Genomic DNA, 19,721 nt, shown 5'->3' with positions numbered 1-19,721 from the left:
CAGTTTCCAATAGAGAATACAGTTAAAGTAATTTGAGGGAAAATCATTAGAAAAAGAGGAGGAGGGAGATATCAAAAGTTGTGTATTTGTAGGAGAGTGCATCCCAGATTTATAGGGGAATGCTTCATAGCTACTGTTTTTACTCTGCCAGTTTAGTAAATGCCTTTGCTAAGAGCTAATTGTGTTTACTGGCTGATACGAGAAACACACTAGAGGGGGCTTGTGAGCTATGGTGGAAAGACTTTGGGTCCAAACAGGGCGTAGAACTCAAGGTAGCAGCCACCCTCTGAGGTCCAACCTATAGGTGTGAGTGCAAGTTGGTGGAAGCCAGAGGGATGCTATAATTGGAATAGAGATGATCCAGGCTTGATACAAAGCTGAGAGGAACTGGAGAAGGTATAATCAACTGGAAGGATAAGGACACTACAACATTAAGTCCTATAAAGTCAAGACACTTAAATGGAATGTTTGTCTCCCACTGTCACTCACATCCTAAGTAGGAGGGATACCTGGCTTTTTAGGCCCCTTATCGATTTTGAATCTGACTGGGTTAGTTCTGTGACTAAGTTCCCCAAGAGAACAATTTAGAAACCTTCCCCAATTGCAGCTCAGCATGCTCAGGCCTTAGGTGCATTTTGTAACTGTGGTACAAATGACTATTACTTTTCAAAAGATTTATCAATATTTGCAATTTCATATAATTTTCTTAGTTCCAATAAGAATAGTCATCCCCTAAACATGGCTGTATAGGCCCAATTTCTAAAACTATAGAATCCAGAAGTTTTATGTTTGTGAAAACTGAAGTAGTAAGTCTGAAACTTCCTCTAAAGCCCTTCTCAGAACTCTGTAACCTCCCTAGGAGTGTCTTTCTTCCACCCTCCTCCAGGATCTCTCCCCCACCAGCTTAGGCTGGGCAGATACCTTAAGGCCATCCACATCATTAATTGTTGTCTTGGAAATACAGGAGCAGAGATTTGAAGTACCAGAGATTTCTGAAGATGAAGATGTGGCAAATGAGAAGAAGAAAATCCGAGAATACCCTTCAGAGAGGCTGTTATCTTTGGACAGACCACTAATTATTAAGAATCTCCTAAAGGTAGAGTTAATCAATGATCAATATCGTCCCACCAAAGGCATGTTGGAGATGACACAAGTTTAATTAAGCTCATCTTTGCAATCGGGAAAGGAACTTGAGCTGAATGGGGGATAGATAGTTCTTGTAAAGTCACCTTAGGAATGTTTCTTGCAAAAGATTAATCAATTATATCCTTATGTTTTATGTTTTATTAGGTGTATTTTAAGTGGTTACCTTTCCTGGCTGTGGATAGACTCTGTCTAGAAGTCCAAAAAATGGAGTGCTTTGGACTACTTGGCTTGAATGGAGCAGGGAAAACCACCACCTTCAAAATGTTGACTGGAGATGAGACTATCACCTCTGGGGATGCTTTCGTTGAAAACTACAGTGTCTACAAGGATCTCAGAAAGGTAAGATGTTCCTACAGACCAGGATCCAGAGTAGACACACTGTCCTCCCTAAATGATGAGGACTCAGTAGTAGGGGTCAGGGTCGGTCCTCCTGTGCCTTTAAATAAACTTCTCTTTTTGTAGAGAGGAAGCAAATAGTTCTTAAACTACAAATTGAACATAATCTATTACAAAAGTGGGTGGGAATCTCATAATTTACAGCACAATTAATAATTTCAAGACACACCAATTAAAAATTATTTTTAAAGTCATCAGTACTTAACTTCAGTTTGTAAGACTCCTCAAGTATCTAAATGGATGTTATCAAACTTATTTATGTTTTGTCATTACCTAATGTACACACATTTTTTCTCCTTGTCATTAATCACGAAAAAGTTAATAATAGGCAGGCAGTTTCTAAATGCCACATCTATTTCAAAGTGTAAAACTACAGCCTATTACTTTTGTCTTCACTTTGAAACTTCATTGACACTGCCCACAAATGCACCTCTTTATAATCAATGAAAATGACCTTCCTCTCCTAGCTGTAAAACAATATATCTGTCATTCTGGGGGAGGGAATAGTTGCTCTTAATTCCTTAAAACAAATTCTAAAGAATGTTAACCCAAAACTTGTTAAAGTATATAAACATTTATAAAAGTATTCAAACCACAATTTGGAGATTCACAGTAGAGAATTTATATTTTAGTCACAAACTCAGTTTATAGTTAGTTTATGATGTAAAAACATTATGCAGTGTGAGGGAAAAGATTCCTTTACTTCTTTTCTGTCTTTCCCTCTACAAACCTGGCCATAGTTCAGGAATGCAAAGTGAAAGAAAGTCTCCTTTTGAAAACTCAGAGAACTTCCTAAAGAGTTTTACATTTTCTTTTTGTTTCTAGGAAAAAAGTTAACAAGACAGAGAGATAAATTTGCTGACACAGTTTTTCCTACTAAGCTCTGTATGCAAAATTTCAATAAAATCCTGCAAAGTGAAAAAAGATCTCAACCCTCTTTAGGGTCCATGAAACTTTTCTTTTAGAGTTAGTTCAAAGCCCTTTAAGACTGCACCTGTCTTGTTTCTTGCATATTCTGATCTAATATTTCCTTTACCAATCATATCCCAAATAATCTTCACTGAGTTTTTTTTTTCTTTTCTCCTGTCTGCCCTCTGACCTGGATGTAGCCAAAAAGGGAGGGAATGAGGGAATGGGGGGGGAGGGAGAGAGAGAGAGGGAGAGAGAGAGAGAGAGAGAGAGAGAGAGAGAGAGAGAGAGAGAGAGAGAGGAGAGGAAGGCAGGAAGGAAAGAAGGAAGGAAGGAAGGAACGTCCGAAGAAAAGAAGGAAAGCAAAAGAAAGAAAGAAATCTAGCTCGTAAACCCCAAGTTAATTGGGCAGCTTCTGGCCATCAAAATTTGCCTTCCTTTGGAGTGGAGAAGGACAGGGAGAGGGAAAGGGAGAGGGAGAGGGAAAGGACAAGCTGAGTTTCCCAACTAACTGGGTCCCCTTTCAGTCAGCTCAGTCTACTCACAGGTTTTGTTTGTCCTTCATTTTTGAAAAGGACCATGACATCAGGGAAATGATGACATGGCTTGCAGTTGACTTTGGATTTGAGTAATGCGTATTGTATAACTGAAATCCATAGGTTAATGATGGAGCTGTGGGGAAGGAATCCAGTCACAACATAATTGCCTGACGTCTAGAGCCTCAATGCTACCCACATTCTCAACTTTTTAAATGTTTCCATGACAGGAATGCAGGCAAAAACCAACTTTGTTCTTTTCTTGTTTGTTATCAAAGTCTTTGCTTATGGCCCTTGGGGTTCATTTTATGTTTTTATCTGTATCTCTCTTGGCCATAACACTTACTGGCTATACTCACCTATAACCATGTACTAAAGCAAGTTTCTTTAATTTCGCCATTTTTTCTCCCCTCTAAGGAGATTTCTTGAGAGTAAAGAACAAGGTCTTTTTTTAAATTTAACTTCTTACTCCCAGAACAGTGCTGGGCCCATAAAGGTGCCGAGTAACACTGGCCAAGTAGTATAGAATACCAGAGGAAAATTCCACAGTTAAAAAAAAACACTCCATGAAAAACACTCCAGTGAACAGAAAGCATAGCCTTGGTAGCAAAGTATAGGGCCAGTGGTGCTGTCATGGTAAATAGTCTTTTCAATCAAGAACTTGGGTATCAGGGACTACAAATCATCAGTCTCATCTGTGCTTATAGCACACACAATGTTATATTTTTCTCATTTAGCCCAAACCTTTGACTTTTGCCTACTGCCTGTGGCTGGATTCTCATTTCAGGTGAGAAATAGAATCAGCTACTGTCCACAGGTTGATGCTCTACTGGACTACATGACATCAAGGGAAATGTTAACCATGTATGCTAGACTTTGGGGCATCCCTGAGTCTTATATCAACCAATATGTGAAGGAAATGCTGCAGTTGCTACTCTTGGATGAATATGCAGATAAAATCACAATGAACTACAGGTAAGACTTAGTATTTTCCAGGTATTCTTCTCACAAAATTTCCCTTTTGAAGCAGAGAAGGCATTTCTCATATGGGAGAAATGGGAATTCCTTGTCAAGATGTTTGACACATGACCATTTTAGTCTTATCAATGTCTGTAAGGGTATCATCCCCTTGGAAAGTATAGTTACCATATAATTATTGAGGTATACTCAGGGACAGGGAAAAATTGATTCCAGATGTTATGTAAGAGATACATAACCAGACCTGAGAGGATGGTTTAGGGCATGGGACTTTGATTTTCAAAAGATCTGTTAATGACAAAGTTTCATTCACTCCAGATATGTTTGCTTAAAGTGCATAGTTGGCGGGCATACCTCCTGGTCAACCCAGGAAACATAAAGAAGTTGTTACAGAAAGTTCATAGCTTCAGCTGAAATTTCATTGGGATGTCTCAAAGACTTCCATTTCCTTGGGTCCTTTATATGCACTTTAAGGGAGTGGGCATGTGTATATCTTTTGAATGCAAATCTTTCTACATTACTTAATTTTCTTTTCTTAACAGTTTTTTTCCTTAACAGTCCACTGGGCCTAGCTGCTTTGGTTTCAGTGATCTTTATTTGTTGCCTCTAATTTTACTTATCAGGTTAATATTCTTCTGTTTGTATACATTTGCCTCAGTAAAGCATCCTCAAGTATACATTAGGCATAAAGGAAAGGAAATTCAAATAATACAAGATTATTTTATAACCTCTAGAAACCATAGAAGGGAATGGAATAGTGTATTCTGAAAAGCAAAGAAATTCAAGCTGCAACCCTGACATACCCTGCAAACCTGAGACTAATCGTCAAATAAACATGATGGATATTCAACAAAAGAGGAGCATTTGAGTCATTCATAAAAAAAAAACAACACATGAACAGAATGTTGGAATTATAAAAACTCCAAACAATAGAAACACATGATAGGTAACAAATCAATAAGCATTTATTATAGTGCTTAGTCTGTGGCAATGTGTTAGCACAGGGGATGCAAAGAAAGAGCAAAAATAATACCAGACTTCAAGAAGCTTATATTCTATTTAATAAGCACAATTACCAAGGAAAGAATAAGCACTGAAATAAATTACCTCCAAATTTAGAGATTATTTTGAAAAAGAGAAACAGAAGGAGAAGACTGACCAACAGGGTTAAGGAGATATCATCAAGAGATAAAAACACACAAGCTAATATAGGCAGATTTTTTTTAAAAAAAAAGCTGACATAAGCAGAATTTAAAGAAATGGAAGTTAAGGTGGAAAAACAAAACCATTTACTAAATGAGACAGTCCCCCTAAAAGACAAGTATTTAGTCAATATTTGAAGGATATGCCTGTCAACTCACTCCTTTCTCCTGAGTTTTGGCTATTTTTGTTTAAAACTGTCTACATTATATTTTTCATTTAAACACATGTAGAACCATATCTTTCATTTTAGTGAAGAAAATGTACCAGAAACAGATTATCCCACTTCTGTAATGACAGGGGGCCAATTCCAAGTATACTGTCTCCAAAAGAGGAGGTATAGGTAGGAAAATGCTCCAGGTGGTCACTGGGGACACACCTGAGAGCTACAGGCAGGTGATTTGCAATTGGTTATGAAGCAATTGAATCATAGGATTCAAAGCAGCATGTAAATCATTTCATCTCACTACTGCATTTTACAGATGAGGAAGCCTGGGTGACTGTCCTGGATGGTCTTTTCCATTGATCAGTGCTTTCCTTGACTATGGTGGTGTTTCTCAGAGTTTGAGGTGCTACTAGTGTCTTAATTTATACCTGTAGAAGTGTGGTTAAGTGGTGGGTTGCTTAGGTTTGAATCCATTTATTTTCTGAAACCATAAATGCCTCCTCATTTTGGAGGCAGCCAAATGGTGTAGCGGATAAGGAGAATGAGCTTGGAGTCAATTTGAATCATGCTGCAGACCCTTGCTAGCTATATGATCCTGAGCAAGTTACTTGGCCTCATTCATTCTCAGTTTATGCATCTGTAAAATTAGGATAATGATAGCATCTACTTCACAAGGGCATTCTAAGGATCAAATGAGTTAAGCTATATAGAATGCTTTGTAAACTTTAAAAAACTAAATAAATGCTAGCCATTTTGGGAGACTTTTAAATAGAAGAAAATTGTTTTCTCTACCATAATTATTTTTGCTTTTACTTTGAGTTAATAATTTTATTTGATGTATAGTGGTTTACAACTTCATAGTTTGCCTGCTAAAAATTCATCATTTTTTTCCCCTTTATAACTTTTGCAAGATGGATTTTTCCTGCTTCCCTACTTTATCCTACTCTGTGATAATAGTACTTCTTCAAAGGTCATTCTTAGGATAAATATTAGTACCTGAACTGGGCAGGCTTCCCATCCTGATAAAACAGCCCTTTCATAGTGTCATTGAAGGTGTATTATCCTTAGGAAAATTATTAAAATTATAGTCTCTCTCCACCCCTACCCTAGGTAATAATTACGTGCATCTGAGACAATTAAGGATTTTGAGTGTTGTGGTAAGGTCAAGTTGTCTGAAAGAACAATGACTAGTTCAGAAACGATTGTCCCTGAGTTCATTTATATGTACCCTGGTCACAGTGATCACTCTGAGCCTTCAAGAGAATCATGAAATAAGACTGTTGATAAGTGATATTGAGGATAAGGATTTTTATCTCTATAAGAACGATAAAATTAAACTACTGCCAAAGAATTTTCCCCTGGATCTCATAGGGATTCTGGTGTTTCTGTCACTGTGTTGACTCTTGGCATAGGTCTCAAATTTCATCTGGAGGCAACTAAAGAAGCCAATGAAGTTTTATCATTCTCTTTCACTATCTGTCTTATATTCAGCTTTACCATATCCTTCAATATGCCCTCATGGAATGTACATTAGTTTCACCAGTTAGTGGTGTGGCAATGATGTTTTCTACATAACTCTTCATTTAGAGAAGACCTGATACTAAATGTCAGGAAATAAGTGCAAGAGGCTGATTACTCCTCTACTCCTTGGAATTAGTCCTTTGTGCCCATGATAAACCCTTAAGTGTTAAATAATTTAGTCACAACCACAGAGCCAGTAAATAACAAAGCCAGGAGGTGAACCTAGGTACTCTGACTCCAGATCAAAGAGCCATTCTACTAGACTATACTTACAACTGGCTATTTTCTAGGAGAATGTGGAGGATAGAGAGCCCCAACCTGGGAAAGGGGTTCAAATTGGGACTGATCAGCTGAAGTAAGGGACAACATAAGGATTGAGCCAGAGGCTAGGTTATGTCAACAGGCAATAACAGGGCAATGAGTTCAAGTCTAGTAGCTGATATATTGCACTGGTTGAAGACATTAGGACAACGATTTGACAGTAAGAGCCAGTGTCAGAGTGCATGTATCAGAATCATTTCAAAAAGCTGGTAGACATTGGTCAAGATATTGGGGCCTCTGGACCTCATATAGCAGGAATTTAAAGGATCTTTGTCTAGACTTAACGGGGACAAGTAACAAAAGTCAATCTTTGTTGAAAGAACTCATCTCCCTTTCCTTTCTCCACCAAAATAAATGCTGTGTAAGAAATGGGAAACCAGGAAGTAGGGATCTTAAGACAAACCACTAAACAGAAGTAGATTTTTGATTTTTGTAAGATTTGGTAATCATCCAATTTCATTCTGAATGATTCACAAATTCACACTGATAACTAGGTCCTAATTAGTGCAAATAATGAAAACTGTGAAGTTGTCCCATGATTCAGATTTGCACTATTTACAGTTATAATTACATGTAAATTATAGGATTTGATTCCAGCCATTATTTCAAGTGGAAATAATGCAATTAAAATTTTAAAATATGTTTTATCTGTTTATGTGTATAAATATAAGCAAATATTATTTTATATAAGTAAATTACAATTTGCTTATATAAGCAAATAAACAGAAAATAAGAAAAATGTATTTCTGATTCAAGTTTATTACATAGTAATAAAGTAGTTATAGAAAGCAAAATTTTTAAAAAATAAAAAACACTGAATATCATACCTAAAATAAGCCTACAGCCACAGTATAATGAAAATATCATTATTATTTAAAATATTTTAGCAAAACAAACTGAAATGTTTTATCTTTAAATCCTCATACATATACTGGTAGGTGCAGAAAGTTTATCTAAACCTTGCTGCATTTGCATGCTTATTTTCTCACACAGTGAGCCAAGTGTAGTTGGAAGACTTGGGACATTAACTAAAATTAATAATGCTCTAAACAGGATTTTTTTGCCCTTGTAATATTTTTCAACAGGTAGGCTAAAATAACTTAAAAACCATTCTTTGTAAACAGCTTTATTTAAAGGGTAAAATAGAAAATGAAAGAATCCACCCATCACCTCCTGAAAGAGATCCCAATATGAAAACTTCCAGGAATATTATAGCCAAATTCTAGAGCTCTCATGTCAAAGAGAAAATATTGCAAACAGCCAGAAAGAAAGAATTCAAATATTGTGGAGCCATGGTTAGGATTTAAGTTAGGAAATAAGATTTAGCAGCTTCCACAGAAAAGGAATAGAGGATTTGGAATATGATATTTGGGAGGGCAAAGGAGCTAGGGTTACTACCAAGAATAACTTAGTCAGCAAGTCATAACTCAGGGCAAAAAATGGATATTTAAAGAAATAGAAAGTTTTCACGTATTCCTCATATAAAAATGAGAGGCAAATGGAAAATTTGACTTTCAAATACAAGACTCAAGAAAGTATAAAAAGTAAACACAAAATAATAATCATAAGGGACTCAATAAAGTTAAATGTTTTACTCCTACATGGGAAGATGATACAGGTAACTCCTAAGAACTTTATCGTTATTGGGTCAGTTAGAAGGAGTCTACACAGACAAAAGGCATGGTGTGAGTTGATTGTGTTGGGATGGTCTCCAAAACTGAAAAAAAATTGAAGGGATGATAAAGATGGATGCACTGGGGGAGGGGGGAAGGGAGAGACAGAATGGGGGAAGTTTTCTCATATAAAGAGCTGCCCAAAGAAGAGCTTTTACAGTGGAGGGGAAATGAGCAGGGTGGGCGATGCTTGAACCTCACTGTCATTGGAATTGATTCAGATGGAAGAATATATACAAACTCAGGTGATTGTAGAAATCTATTTTACCCAATAGGAAAACAGGAGGAGAAGGGGATAAGAGAAAGGGGAGATAATAAAAGGGAGAGCATATAATGGTGGTAGTGGTCAGAAGCAAAACAATTTTGATGAGGTGTAGGACAAAAAGAGAGAAGAAACAGAAGAAAATGGGATGGAGGGAAATACACAGTAATTATAACTGTGAATGTGAATGAGATGAGCTCATCCATAACATGGACATGGATAGTAGAATGGATTAGAAACCAGACTCTAACAATGTGTTGTTTACTCAAGATACACTTGAAACAGAAAGACACACACGGAGTTAAAATAAAGGGCTGGAGCAGAATCCAATATTCTTTGGCAGGAGTAAAAAAGTCAGAGATAGCAATCATGATCTCAAACAAAGCAAAAACAAAAATAGACCTATTTAAAAGAAATAACCAGGGAAATTACATTTTGCTAATAGGTACAATGTAATATAAAAATATTTTATAGCAAGTTTCTCTAATAAAGGCCTCATTTCTCAAATATATACTGAGTATGGAACTGAGTCAAATTTATAAAAATAGGAGTCATTTGCTAATTGATAAAGAGTCAAAGGATATAAACAGGCAGTTTTCAGAAGAATAATTAAAAGCTATTTATATGAAAAATGCTCTAAATAAGTACTGATTGAAGAAATGCAAATTTTTTAAATTTATTTATTTAACATATTTAGTTTTCAGCATTGATTTTCACAAGAGTTTGAATTACAAATTTTCTCCCCATTTCTACCCTCCCCCCCACTCCAAGATGACGTATATTCTGGTTGCCCTGTTCCCCAGTCAGCCCTCCCTTCTGTCACCCCACTCCCCTCCCATCCCCTTTTCTCTTCCTTTCTTGTAGGGGAAGATAAATTTCTGCACCCCATTGCCTGTGTATCTTATTTTCTAGTTGCATGCAAAAACTTTTTTTTGTTTTTGAACATCTGTTTTTAAAACTTTGAGTTCCAAATTCTCTCCCCACTTCCCTTCCCACCCATCCTCCCTAAGAAGTCAAGCAATTCAACATAGGCCACATGTGTATCATTATGTATAACCCTTCCACAATACTCATTAACTATGTTTTGCTCCTTCCCAACCAATCCCCCTTTATTGAATTTTCTCCCTTGACCCTGTCCCCTTTCCAAAGTGTTTGTTTTTGATTACCTCCACCCCCATCTGCCCTCCCCTCCATCATCCCCCCCTTTTTTATCTTCTTCCCTCTTCTTTCCTGTGGGGTAAGATACCCAATTGAGTATGTATGGTATTCCCTCCTCAGGCCAAATTTCATGAGAGCTAGATTCACTCATTCCCCCCTCACCTGCCCTCTCCCCTCCTCCCACAGAACTGCTTCCTCTTGCCACCTCTATGAGAGATAATCCACCCCATTCTATCTCTCCCTATCTCCCTCTCTCAATATATTCCTCTCTCATCCCTTAATTTGATTTTATTTCTTTTAGATATCTTCCCTTCATCTTCAACTCACCCTGTGTCTGCTCTCTCTCTCTCTCTCTCTCTGTATATATATGTATATATATATATATATACACATACATATATACATACATGCACATTCACTTATATATATATATATATATATATATATATATATATATATATATATATATACATAAACATATATATGCATATTCCTTTCAGCTACTATGATATTGAGGTCTCATGAATCATACACATCATTTTTCCATGTAGGAATGTAAATAAAACAGTTCAAATTTAGTAAGTCCCTTATGATTTCTCTTTCTTGTTTACCTTTTCATGCTTCTCTTGATTCTTGTATTTGAAAGTCAAATTTTCTATTCAGCTCTGGTCTTTTCACTGAGAAAGCTTGAAAGTCCTCTATTTTATTGAAAATCCATATTTTGCCTTGGAGCATGATACTCAGTTTTGCTGGGTAGGTGATTCTTGGTTTTAATCCTAGCTCCATTGACCTCCAGAATATCGTATTCCAAGCCCTTTGATCTCTTAATGTAGAAGCTGCCAGATCTTGGATTATTCTGATCGTGTTTCCACAGTACTCAAATTGTTTCTTTCTGGCTGCTTGCAGTATTTTCTCCTTGATCTGGGAGCTCTGGAATTTGGCGACAATATTCCTAGGAGATTTCTTTTTGGGATCTATTTGAGGAGGCGATCGATGGATTCTTTCAATTTCTATTTTGCCCTGTGGCTCTAGAATATTAGGGCAGTTCTCCTTGATAATTTCTTGAAAGATGATATCTAGGCTCTTGTTTTGATCATGGCTTTCAGGTAGTCCAATCATTTTTAAATTCTCTCTCCTGGATCTATTTTCCAGGTCAGTGGTTTTTCCAATGAGATATTTCACATTGTCTTCCATTTTTTCATTCCTTTGGTTCTGTTTTATAATATCTTGATTTCTCATAAAGTCACTAGCTTCCACTTGCTCCAATCTAATTTTAAAGGTAGTATTTTCTTCAGTGGTCCGTTGGACCTTCTTTTCTATTTGGCTAATTCTGCCTTTCAAGGCATTCTTCTCCTCATTGGCTTTTTGGAGCTCTTTTGCCATTTGAGTTAGTCTATTTTTTAAGGTGTTGCTTTCTTCAGTGTATTTTTCAGTATTTTTTTGGGTCTCCTTTAGCAAGTCATTGACTTGTTTTTCATGGTTTTCTCTCATCCTTCTCATTTCTCTTCCCAATTTTTTACTCTACTTCTCTAACTTGCTTTTCCAAATCCTTTTTGAACTCTTCCATGGCCTGGGACCAGTTCATGCTTTTCTTGGAGGCTTTTGGTGTAGGCTCTTGAACTTTGTTGACTTCTTTAGGCTGTATGTTTTGGTCTTCTTTGTCACCAAAGAAAGAATCCAAAGTCTGAGACTGAATCTGGGTGTGTTTTCGCTGCCTGGCCATATTCCCAGCCAACTAACTTGACCCTTGAGTTTTTCAGCGGTGTATGGCTGCTTGTAGACTAAAGAGTTCTATGTTCCACGTTTTGGGGGGATGTGCCAGCTCTGCCACACCAACACTCCTCCTTCCCCAAGAACCCCCAACCTGGACTGGGCTTAGATCTTCAGCAGGTTGTGCACTCCTGCTCTGATCGGTCACTTAATTCCTCCCACCAGGTGGGCCTGGGGCCAGAAGCAACAGCAGCTGTAGCTGCCCCCACCTCTGCTGCCCCAGGGGCGGTGGCCGAACTGTGAACTCTTTCCGCTCCCACAGCTTTTCCCACTAACCTTCTCTGTTGTCTTTGGTGTTTGTGGATTGAGAAGTCTGGTAACTGCCACAGCTCACTGATTCAGGGTGCTAGGGCCCGCTCTGCCTGGCTCCTGGTCTGGTTGGTCCGAGCCGCTCACACTGGGCTCTGCTCTGCTCCGCTCCCAGCTCCCAGCTCCCAGCTCCCAGCTCTGTGTGGGATAGACCTCACCCAGAGACCATCCAGGCTGTCCTGGGCTGGAGTCCTGCTTCCCTCTGTTGTTTTGTGGGTTCTGCAGTTCTAGAATTGGTTCAGAGCCATTTTTATAGGTTTTTGGAGGGACTTGGTGGGGAGCTCATGCTAGTCCCTGCTTTCCAGTCGCCATCTTGGCCAGAAATGCAAATTTTTAAAAACTGAGGCATCAGAAATGTCAAATGTTGAAGGATATGGGGGAGGGGAATAGGTATACTAATGAACTATTGGTAGAAGAGTGAACTGGTCCACCATTCGAGAGGACAATTTGAAACTATACTCAAAAGGCTATAAAACTACCTTTGACTGAGGAATGCCACTATACCCCAAAGAGATAAAAGAAAAAGGACATATATGTACAAAAATATTTATAGCAGCTCTTTTTGAGGTGGCAAAGATTTAAGGTGGCTTATCAATTGGGGAATAGCTGAAGAAGTTGTGGTATATAATTGTAATGAAACGTAATTTTGCTATAAAAAGTGACCAGGGCGGGTGGTTTCAGAAGAACATGGCAAGACCCATGTGAACTGAGGCAAAGTTAAGTGAGAAAAGCTGGGAAATTATTATGCACAGTAACAGCAATGTTGTAATGATGATCAACTGTGAATGATTTCATTATTCTCAACAATACCATCATCTGAGACAGTTCCAAAGGACTCATGGTGAAAAAATGTTACCTACGTCCAAAGAGAGAAATGAGCAACTGAGTACAGAATGAAGCATAATTTTCCTTATTTTTCTTATGGTTTTTTTTGCAATATGGATAATATGGAGATATATTTTGCATGATTTCATATGTATAATTGACATCATATTGTTTGCCTTCTTGGTAGGTGGTGGAGAGAGAGAATTTGGAACCCAGAGTTGAAAGAGAGAAGAATGCTTAAAATAATTAAATAATAAATTTCAAAGAGAAAAGAGAACAGCTTCAGTTGCCAGTTCTTTTCTGTTTGACTGCCAAAGAACTGGAAGCTGTAGATGTGAAGCTTTTGAGAACAATAACCAAGGACTTGCTTTAACTTAAAATCCTCTTCTGCATTACATCCCAATAAAAATTTTATTGATCATTAGATAATTTAAATCCAGATTGAGTTTTTCCTTTCTTAGAAATACAAATTATGGAAGGCATCCTTTTCCAGAATAAGCCTGTTTCATTCACATTAAAATTTTGTTGATCAGTATATCTACTTTTTATTATTTTCTCCAAAACATGAGAATATATAGCTCCTATGTCCTCATATGTACTCGCAGCTTCTCTGGTATTTTTAATATTAAACAGTTGGATTCAATTTTTAAAGTGATTGAACCAACAACACTTGCAGTAAAAGTTTCTTCACTATCCACTTTATTTCTGATTTTCCTGTCATTGCCTTAAACTTTAAGTTTTTATCTAAATGGATGCTTTGCTAAGAGGAAAGTGTTTTTGATGGCAAGCTTCAATCCTTATGGCTAAAAGATGGTCCATTTCCATCATTGTTAGACTTCTATTCCTTGTAATTGTTTCGCAACCTTGCTGTTTTTTCTTTTGCCTGTGTGTCTTATAATGCTATAGATTCAGGCATTCTGACATCTTGTCTGAATTTAGAGTTATTATAACCACATTGATATCATTCAGTTACTATAAATTTTTGTTCTAATGTCATTTTTTTAGCGCTGGCAGTGTTTACATCTGAAAGTCTTTTTCTGATCCATTTTGTTACAATAACTTAAAACAATTAACACAACTGGTAGCAATATGGCACAAAACTGCATATCACATCTACACATGTTAAAACCCTCAAATAGCTGTCAATGTCATATTAATTGAATTTGACTTTTATAATTCACAATAAATAGAATTTTGCATTATTCAAACTAGCATCAATTGCGACCTAGCTATATTCTTATGTAATCACCATATGTTAGTTAAGTACACCCACGGTGGTCAGTCTTTTCAGAAGGCATGAATCTTAAATTGTTATTGTGGTAGAATGCGAAAACATTCTATTTCTTTTTATATTAAAAAAGAGTCCTTTATTAGGCTATTGTATGCAAAAGTTGGGGCAGCTAGGTAATACAGTGTATCCAAACTATAGAGTGCCATCCTGAGTTAAGAAAATATCTGCATTCAACAAGAGTTTGAATCTGGCCTCAGACACCAGCTATGTGACCCTGGGCAACTAACTTATCCTGTTTGCCTCAGTTTCTTCATCTGAAAAATGAGCTGGAGAACAAAACAGCACACCACAGAGGAGGTTCACCGAGAGTCGGACATGACTGTAATGACTGAACGACATGCAAAAGTTACATTGCACTTGACTTTCCTAGAACATCTTTCAGAATCTTCCTAAGACAATTCAAATGGAAGCGATTCAGTTTCCTGGCGTGGTGCTAGTAGACTGTCCAGGTTTCATAAGCATACAACAATGAGGTCAGCACCACAGCTGTGTAGGCCTTCAGTTTGGTAATCAGCCTAATACCTCCTCTCTCCCATACTTTCCTTCGGAACCTCCCAAACACTGAGCTAGCTCTGGCAATGTGTGCGTCAACCTCCTTATTAACATGTACAGACCTGGAAAGTACACTACCAAGGTAAGAGAACTTATCCACAGCATTTAAAACTTCTCCATTTGCTGTAACTTTTGGTTCCACATATGGATGGTGTTGCGGTGGCTGATGGAGCACCTGTGTTTTCTTGGTGTTAATTGTTGGGCCAAAATTAGCACAAGCAGCAGAGAGTTGATCCATACTTCATTGCATCTCAGCTTCAGAGGCTGCATTGACTGTGATGACTCTGGAGCAGAGAGTAAGATTTGTCTTAGGAAGATTCTGAGGATCACCTGGCAGGATAAGGTACCAGACACTGAGGCCCTTACTTGAACTAAACTGCCAAGCATTCAAACTCTGCTTTAGAGAGCACACCTCCGATGGGCTGGCCACATTGTTTGAATACAAAATGTACACTTGCCAAAAAGACTATTTTATGGAGAACTTACACAGGGCAAGCATTCACATGGTGGTCAGAAGAAGAGACTCAAGGACACTCTCAAGGTCTCTCTCAAGAACTTTGGAATTGATTGTGTGACATGGGAGACATTGGTGTTCCCACATCGAAGAAGGTGCTGTGCTCTATGAGCAAAGGAGAATTGAAACAGCTCAGAGGAAATACAGGATGCATAAGTTTGGAATACCCACCCTAAATGTTCACACAGACTACTTGTGCCTGACCTGTGGTAGAGCATTCTGAGCTTGTATTTTCCTGATTAGCCACAGTCAGGCACATTGAATCTTGACTCAAGCATAGTGATGTCATTTTGGTCCTCTTCAAGAAGAAAGGATGACAGACAACCTAGAATATCTTTAATTGTAGTCCCAGTAATTCTTTTTCTATGGCCAATTTATCTTTTGAAATGTATACTTCCAAACTCTCATGCCCTCATCACCAATTCTACATTCTAGTTTCATTCTTGACTTAGTATTTTTGAAATTTCTATTGAAATTACTAGTATCCATCCAACTAAAATTACTGATGGGTCAGCAGCAGCTGTATGGAGTCATTCAAGAACCCATTCAGCAATCATCATTCTATGAGGAACTCTATATCTTGAGTTCATGCTATAGGGATGATCTCTGCCACACCCAGTCCCTTTCTGAAACCAGAAATGTTGCTACAGATTTTGATGTTGGGTTAAGAACTTCTATTTAAAGCTGCCTTCTTATGGTCCTGGGACCTAAGAGAGTTTTCAACTGTCTTGCTAAATTCTAAAAATGGTTCTCTATGAATTACTGCTATTTATATTCTATTCTTTCCCCTCCTTTTCTTCCTTCTTTTTGGAGTTGTGGCACTAAGAAGAAGCTGAGTACTGGTATTGCCCTACTTGGAAATCCATCAGTCATCTTCCTGGATGAACCATCCAGTGGCATGGATCCTGTGGCCAGACGTCTATTTTGGAACATGATAATACAGACCCGTCAATCTGGGAAGGCCATTGTCATAACTTCCCATAGGTATGGATCTAATTCATGGTCAGAGGTTGAAGGGAAATATAGTGGGATCAATAAGTATTGAGTTGGTGCCAGAAGCATTGCTTGATTATCTTTCTGGAATCTGTAATTTAAGAGGGAGAAATGTCTAATTTTGCCAAAGGGGATACCCCACATTACTCAGATGTTGGTCACTGGGCTATGATCTATATTGCTTTTAATGCTTCAGAACACAGGGAAATTGGGGAGAAGTTCCCACTGAAGATTAGGAATTGGCCCCTTCCTTTCAGTGCTAAGCACACTGATCTTGACAGCACCTTTATACTCTATCTAAGCTTTGGGCATTGGGAGCCTGTAGTGCTCAGACTGGCCTCTACAGAAAAACAATATAAACTTCTGCCTCCATCTAGTCCTTAGTCCTCACTGAGAGGGAAGGTGATAAATCTGCAGTCTTGATTCTTTGTTTCCCCAGCATGGAGGAGTGCAAGGCATTATGCACTAGAATGGCCATCATGGTGAAGGGGAGATTTCAGTGTCTAGGAAGTCTACAGCATCTCAAGAACAAGTTTAGCAAGGGATACACCTTATTAGCCAAGATTAAGAGTGATCATCAGGCGTCTGTGCTGGAATATTTTAAGAAATTCATCAAGGAGACCTTCCCAGGTAGTACAACTTAAGCACAAACTTTCCCTATGGGATCCCTTGAGGTGCATGTTACTCCCTGAAATAATCCCTAATCATGCTGGGAAGCATTTGGTTTGCATCTCTTGCTTCTTAACCATCTACAGCTAATTTTAGTGTAGTGTTTCTTGTCTTTGTTAATTTAACAATATTTAGAGTTAAAGTCTTAAGGATTATTTTGTTAATTATGAACATCATCTGTGGCCTAATTTTAAGATTTCTTGTAACTACCTTCCGTACAACTGCTAACTCCTGCTGCATCAACAATGTATCCAGAAAAGGTAAATTAATGCTAAGGAACCTTCATTAATCAGAGAGCCTACAGTTATGAAGCACAAAAAATAAGTATATGATGGGGTCATATTATTATTACTATAGTTACATTATTATTTTAGTTATTGATATTAACTAGTTGTTATATATCACATATATAATATGATGTATTATATACATAATACATATATATTATATACATAATATATGATTATATATTATATATATAATATGTAACTATAACATTAGCTATTAATATCATACTTCTTTTTTTTTTTAGTTTTTAAATGCAATTTATTTATTTAACATATTTGGTTTTCAGCATTGATTTTCACAACATTTTGAATTACAAATTTTCTCCCCATTTCTACCCTCCCCCCCACTCCAAGATGGCTTATATTCTGGTTGCCCTGTTCCCCAGTCAGCCCTCCCCTCTATCACCCCCCTCCCCTCTCATCCCCTTCTCCCTTCCTTTCTTGTAGGGCAAGATAAATTTCTACGCCCCATTGCCTGTGTATCTTATTTTTTAGTTGCATACAAAAACTTTTTTTGTTTTTGAACATCTGATTTTCAAACTTTGAGTTCCAAATTCTCTTCCCTCTTCCCTTCCCACCCACCCTCCCTAAGAAGTTGAGCAATTCAACCTAGGCCACACATGTATTATTATGCATAACCCTTCCACAATACTCATGTTGTGAAAGGCTAACTACATTTTGCTCCTTCCCAATCCATCCCGCTTTATTGAATTTTCCTCCTTGACCCTGTCTCCTTTCCAAAGTGTTTATTTTGATTACCTCCACCCCCATCTGCCCTCCCCTCCCTCATCCCCCTGCCTTTTATTTTTTTTTTATCTTCCTCCCTCTTCTTTCCTGTGGGGTAAGATACCCAACTGAGTATATATGGTATTCCCCCTCAGGCCAAATCTGATGAGAGCAAGGTTAACTCATTCCCCCCTCACCTGCCCTCTCCCCTCCTCCCATAGAACTGCTTCCTCTTGCCACCTTTATGCGAGATAATCCACCCCATTCTATCTCTCCCTGTCTCCCTCTCTCAGTATGTTACTCTCTCATCCCTTAATTTCATTTTATTTCTTTTAGATATCTTCCCTTCATCTTCAACTCACCCTGTGTCTGCTCTTTCTCTTTTATATATATATATATATATACATATATATATATATATATATACACATATAAACACATATATATACACATACATACACATACACATAGATATATACATACATACACATTCACTTATATATACACATAAACATATATACATATACATACATACATATACATACATACATATATACATATACATATACATATATGTGTATATATATATATATATATATATATATGTGTGTGTGTGTGTGTGTGTATATTCCCTTCAACTACCCTAATACTGAGATCTCATGAATCATACTCATCATCTTTCCATGTAGGAATGTAAACAAAACAGTTCAACTTTAGTAAGTCCCTTGCAATTTCCGTTTCTTGATTACCTTTTCATGCTTCTCTTGATTCTTGTGTTTGAAAGTCAAATTTTCTATTCAGTTCTGGTCTTTTCACTGAGAAAGCTTGAAAGTCCTCTATTTTATTGAAAGTCCATATTTTGCCTTGGAGCATGATACTCAGTTTTGCTGGGTAGGTGATTCTAGGTTTTAATCCTAGCTCCATTGACCTCCGGAATATTGCATTCCAAGCCCTTCGATCTCTTAATGTAGAAGCTGCCAGATCTTGGATTATTCTGATTGGGTTTCCACAATACTCAAATTGTTTCTTTCTGGCTGGTTGCAGTATTTTCTCCTTGATCTGGGAGCTCTGGAATTTGGCAACAATATTCCTAGGAGATTTCTTTTTGGGATCTATTTGAGGAGGCGATCGATGGATTCTTTCAATTTCTATTTTGTCCTGTGGCTCTAGAATATCAGGGCAGTTCTCCTTGATAATTTCCTGAAAGATGGTATCAAGGCTCTTTTTTTGATCATGGCTTTCAGGTAGTCCAATAATTTTTAAATTATCTCTCCTGGAGCTATTTTCCAGGTCAGTGGTTTTTCCCATGAGATATTTCACATTGTCTTCCATTTTTTCATTCCTCTGGTTCTGTTTTATAATATCCTGATTTCTCATAAAGTCACTAGCTTCCACTTGCTCCAATCTAATTTTTAAAGTAGTATTTTCTTCAGTGGTCTTTTGGACCTCCTTTTCCATTTGGCTAATTCTGCCTTTCAAGGCATTCTTCTCCTCATTGGCTTTTTGGAGCTCTTTTGCC

General features: G+C 37.5%; 1 protein-coding gene across 1 annotated transcript in view; it reads left to right on the top strand.

Moving 5' to 3' along the window:
- Positions 1 to 19,721, top strand: part of LOC118834196 (ATP-binding cassette sub-family A member 3-like) — a 233,891-nt gene that overhangs the window by 201,658 nt on the left and 12,512 nt on the right. Inside the window, exons 24-28 of the mRNA XM_036741643.1 lie at positions 965 to 1,096; positions 1,291 to 1,485; positions 3,775 to 3,962; positions 16,341 to 16,511; positions 16,960 to 17,150. Of these exons, the coding sequence (XP_036597538.1) occupies positions 965 to 1,096; positions 1,291 to 1,485; positions 3,775 to 3,962; positions 16,341 to 16,511; positions 16,960 to 17,150 (877 nt within the window). The remainder of the gene's footprint in view (positions 1 to 964; positions 1,097 to 1,290; positions 1,486 to 3,774; positions 3,963 to 16,340; positions 16,512 to 16,959; positions 17,151 to 19,721) is intronic.

Source organism: Trichosurus vulpecula, chromosome 1 (assembly GCF_011100635.1).
Source record: "Trichosurus vulpecula isolate mTriVul1 chromosome 1, mTriVul1.pri, whole genome shotgun sequence".
NCBI lineage: Eukaryota > Metazoa > Chordata > Mammalia > Diprotodontia > Phalangeridae > Trichosurus > Trichosurus vulpecula.
The sequence above is the reverse complement of the archived record's forward strand: the minus strand, read 5'-3'. Positions and strand labels throughout refer to the sequence as shown.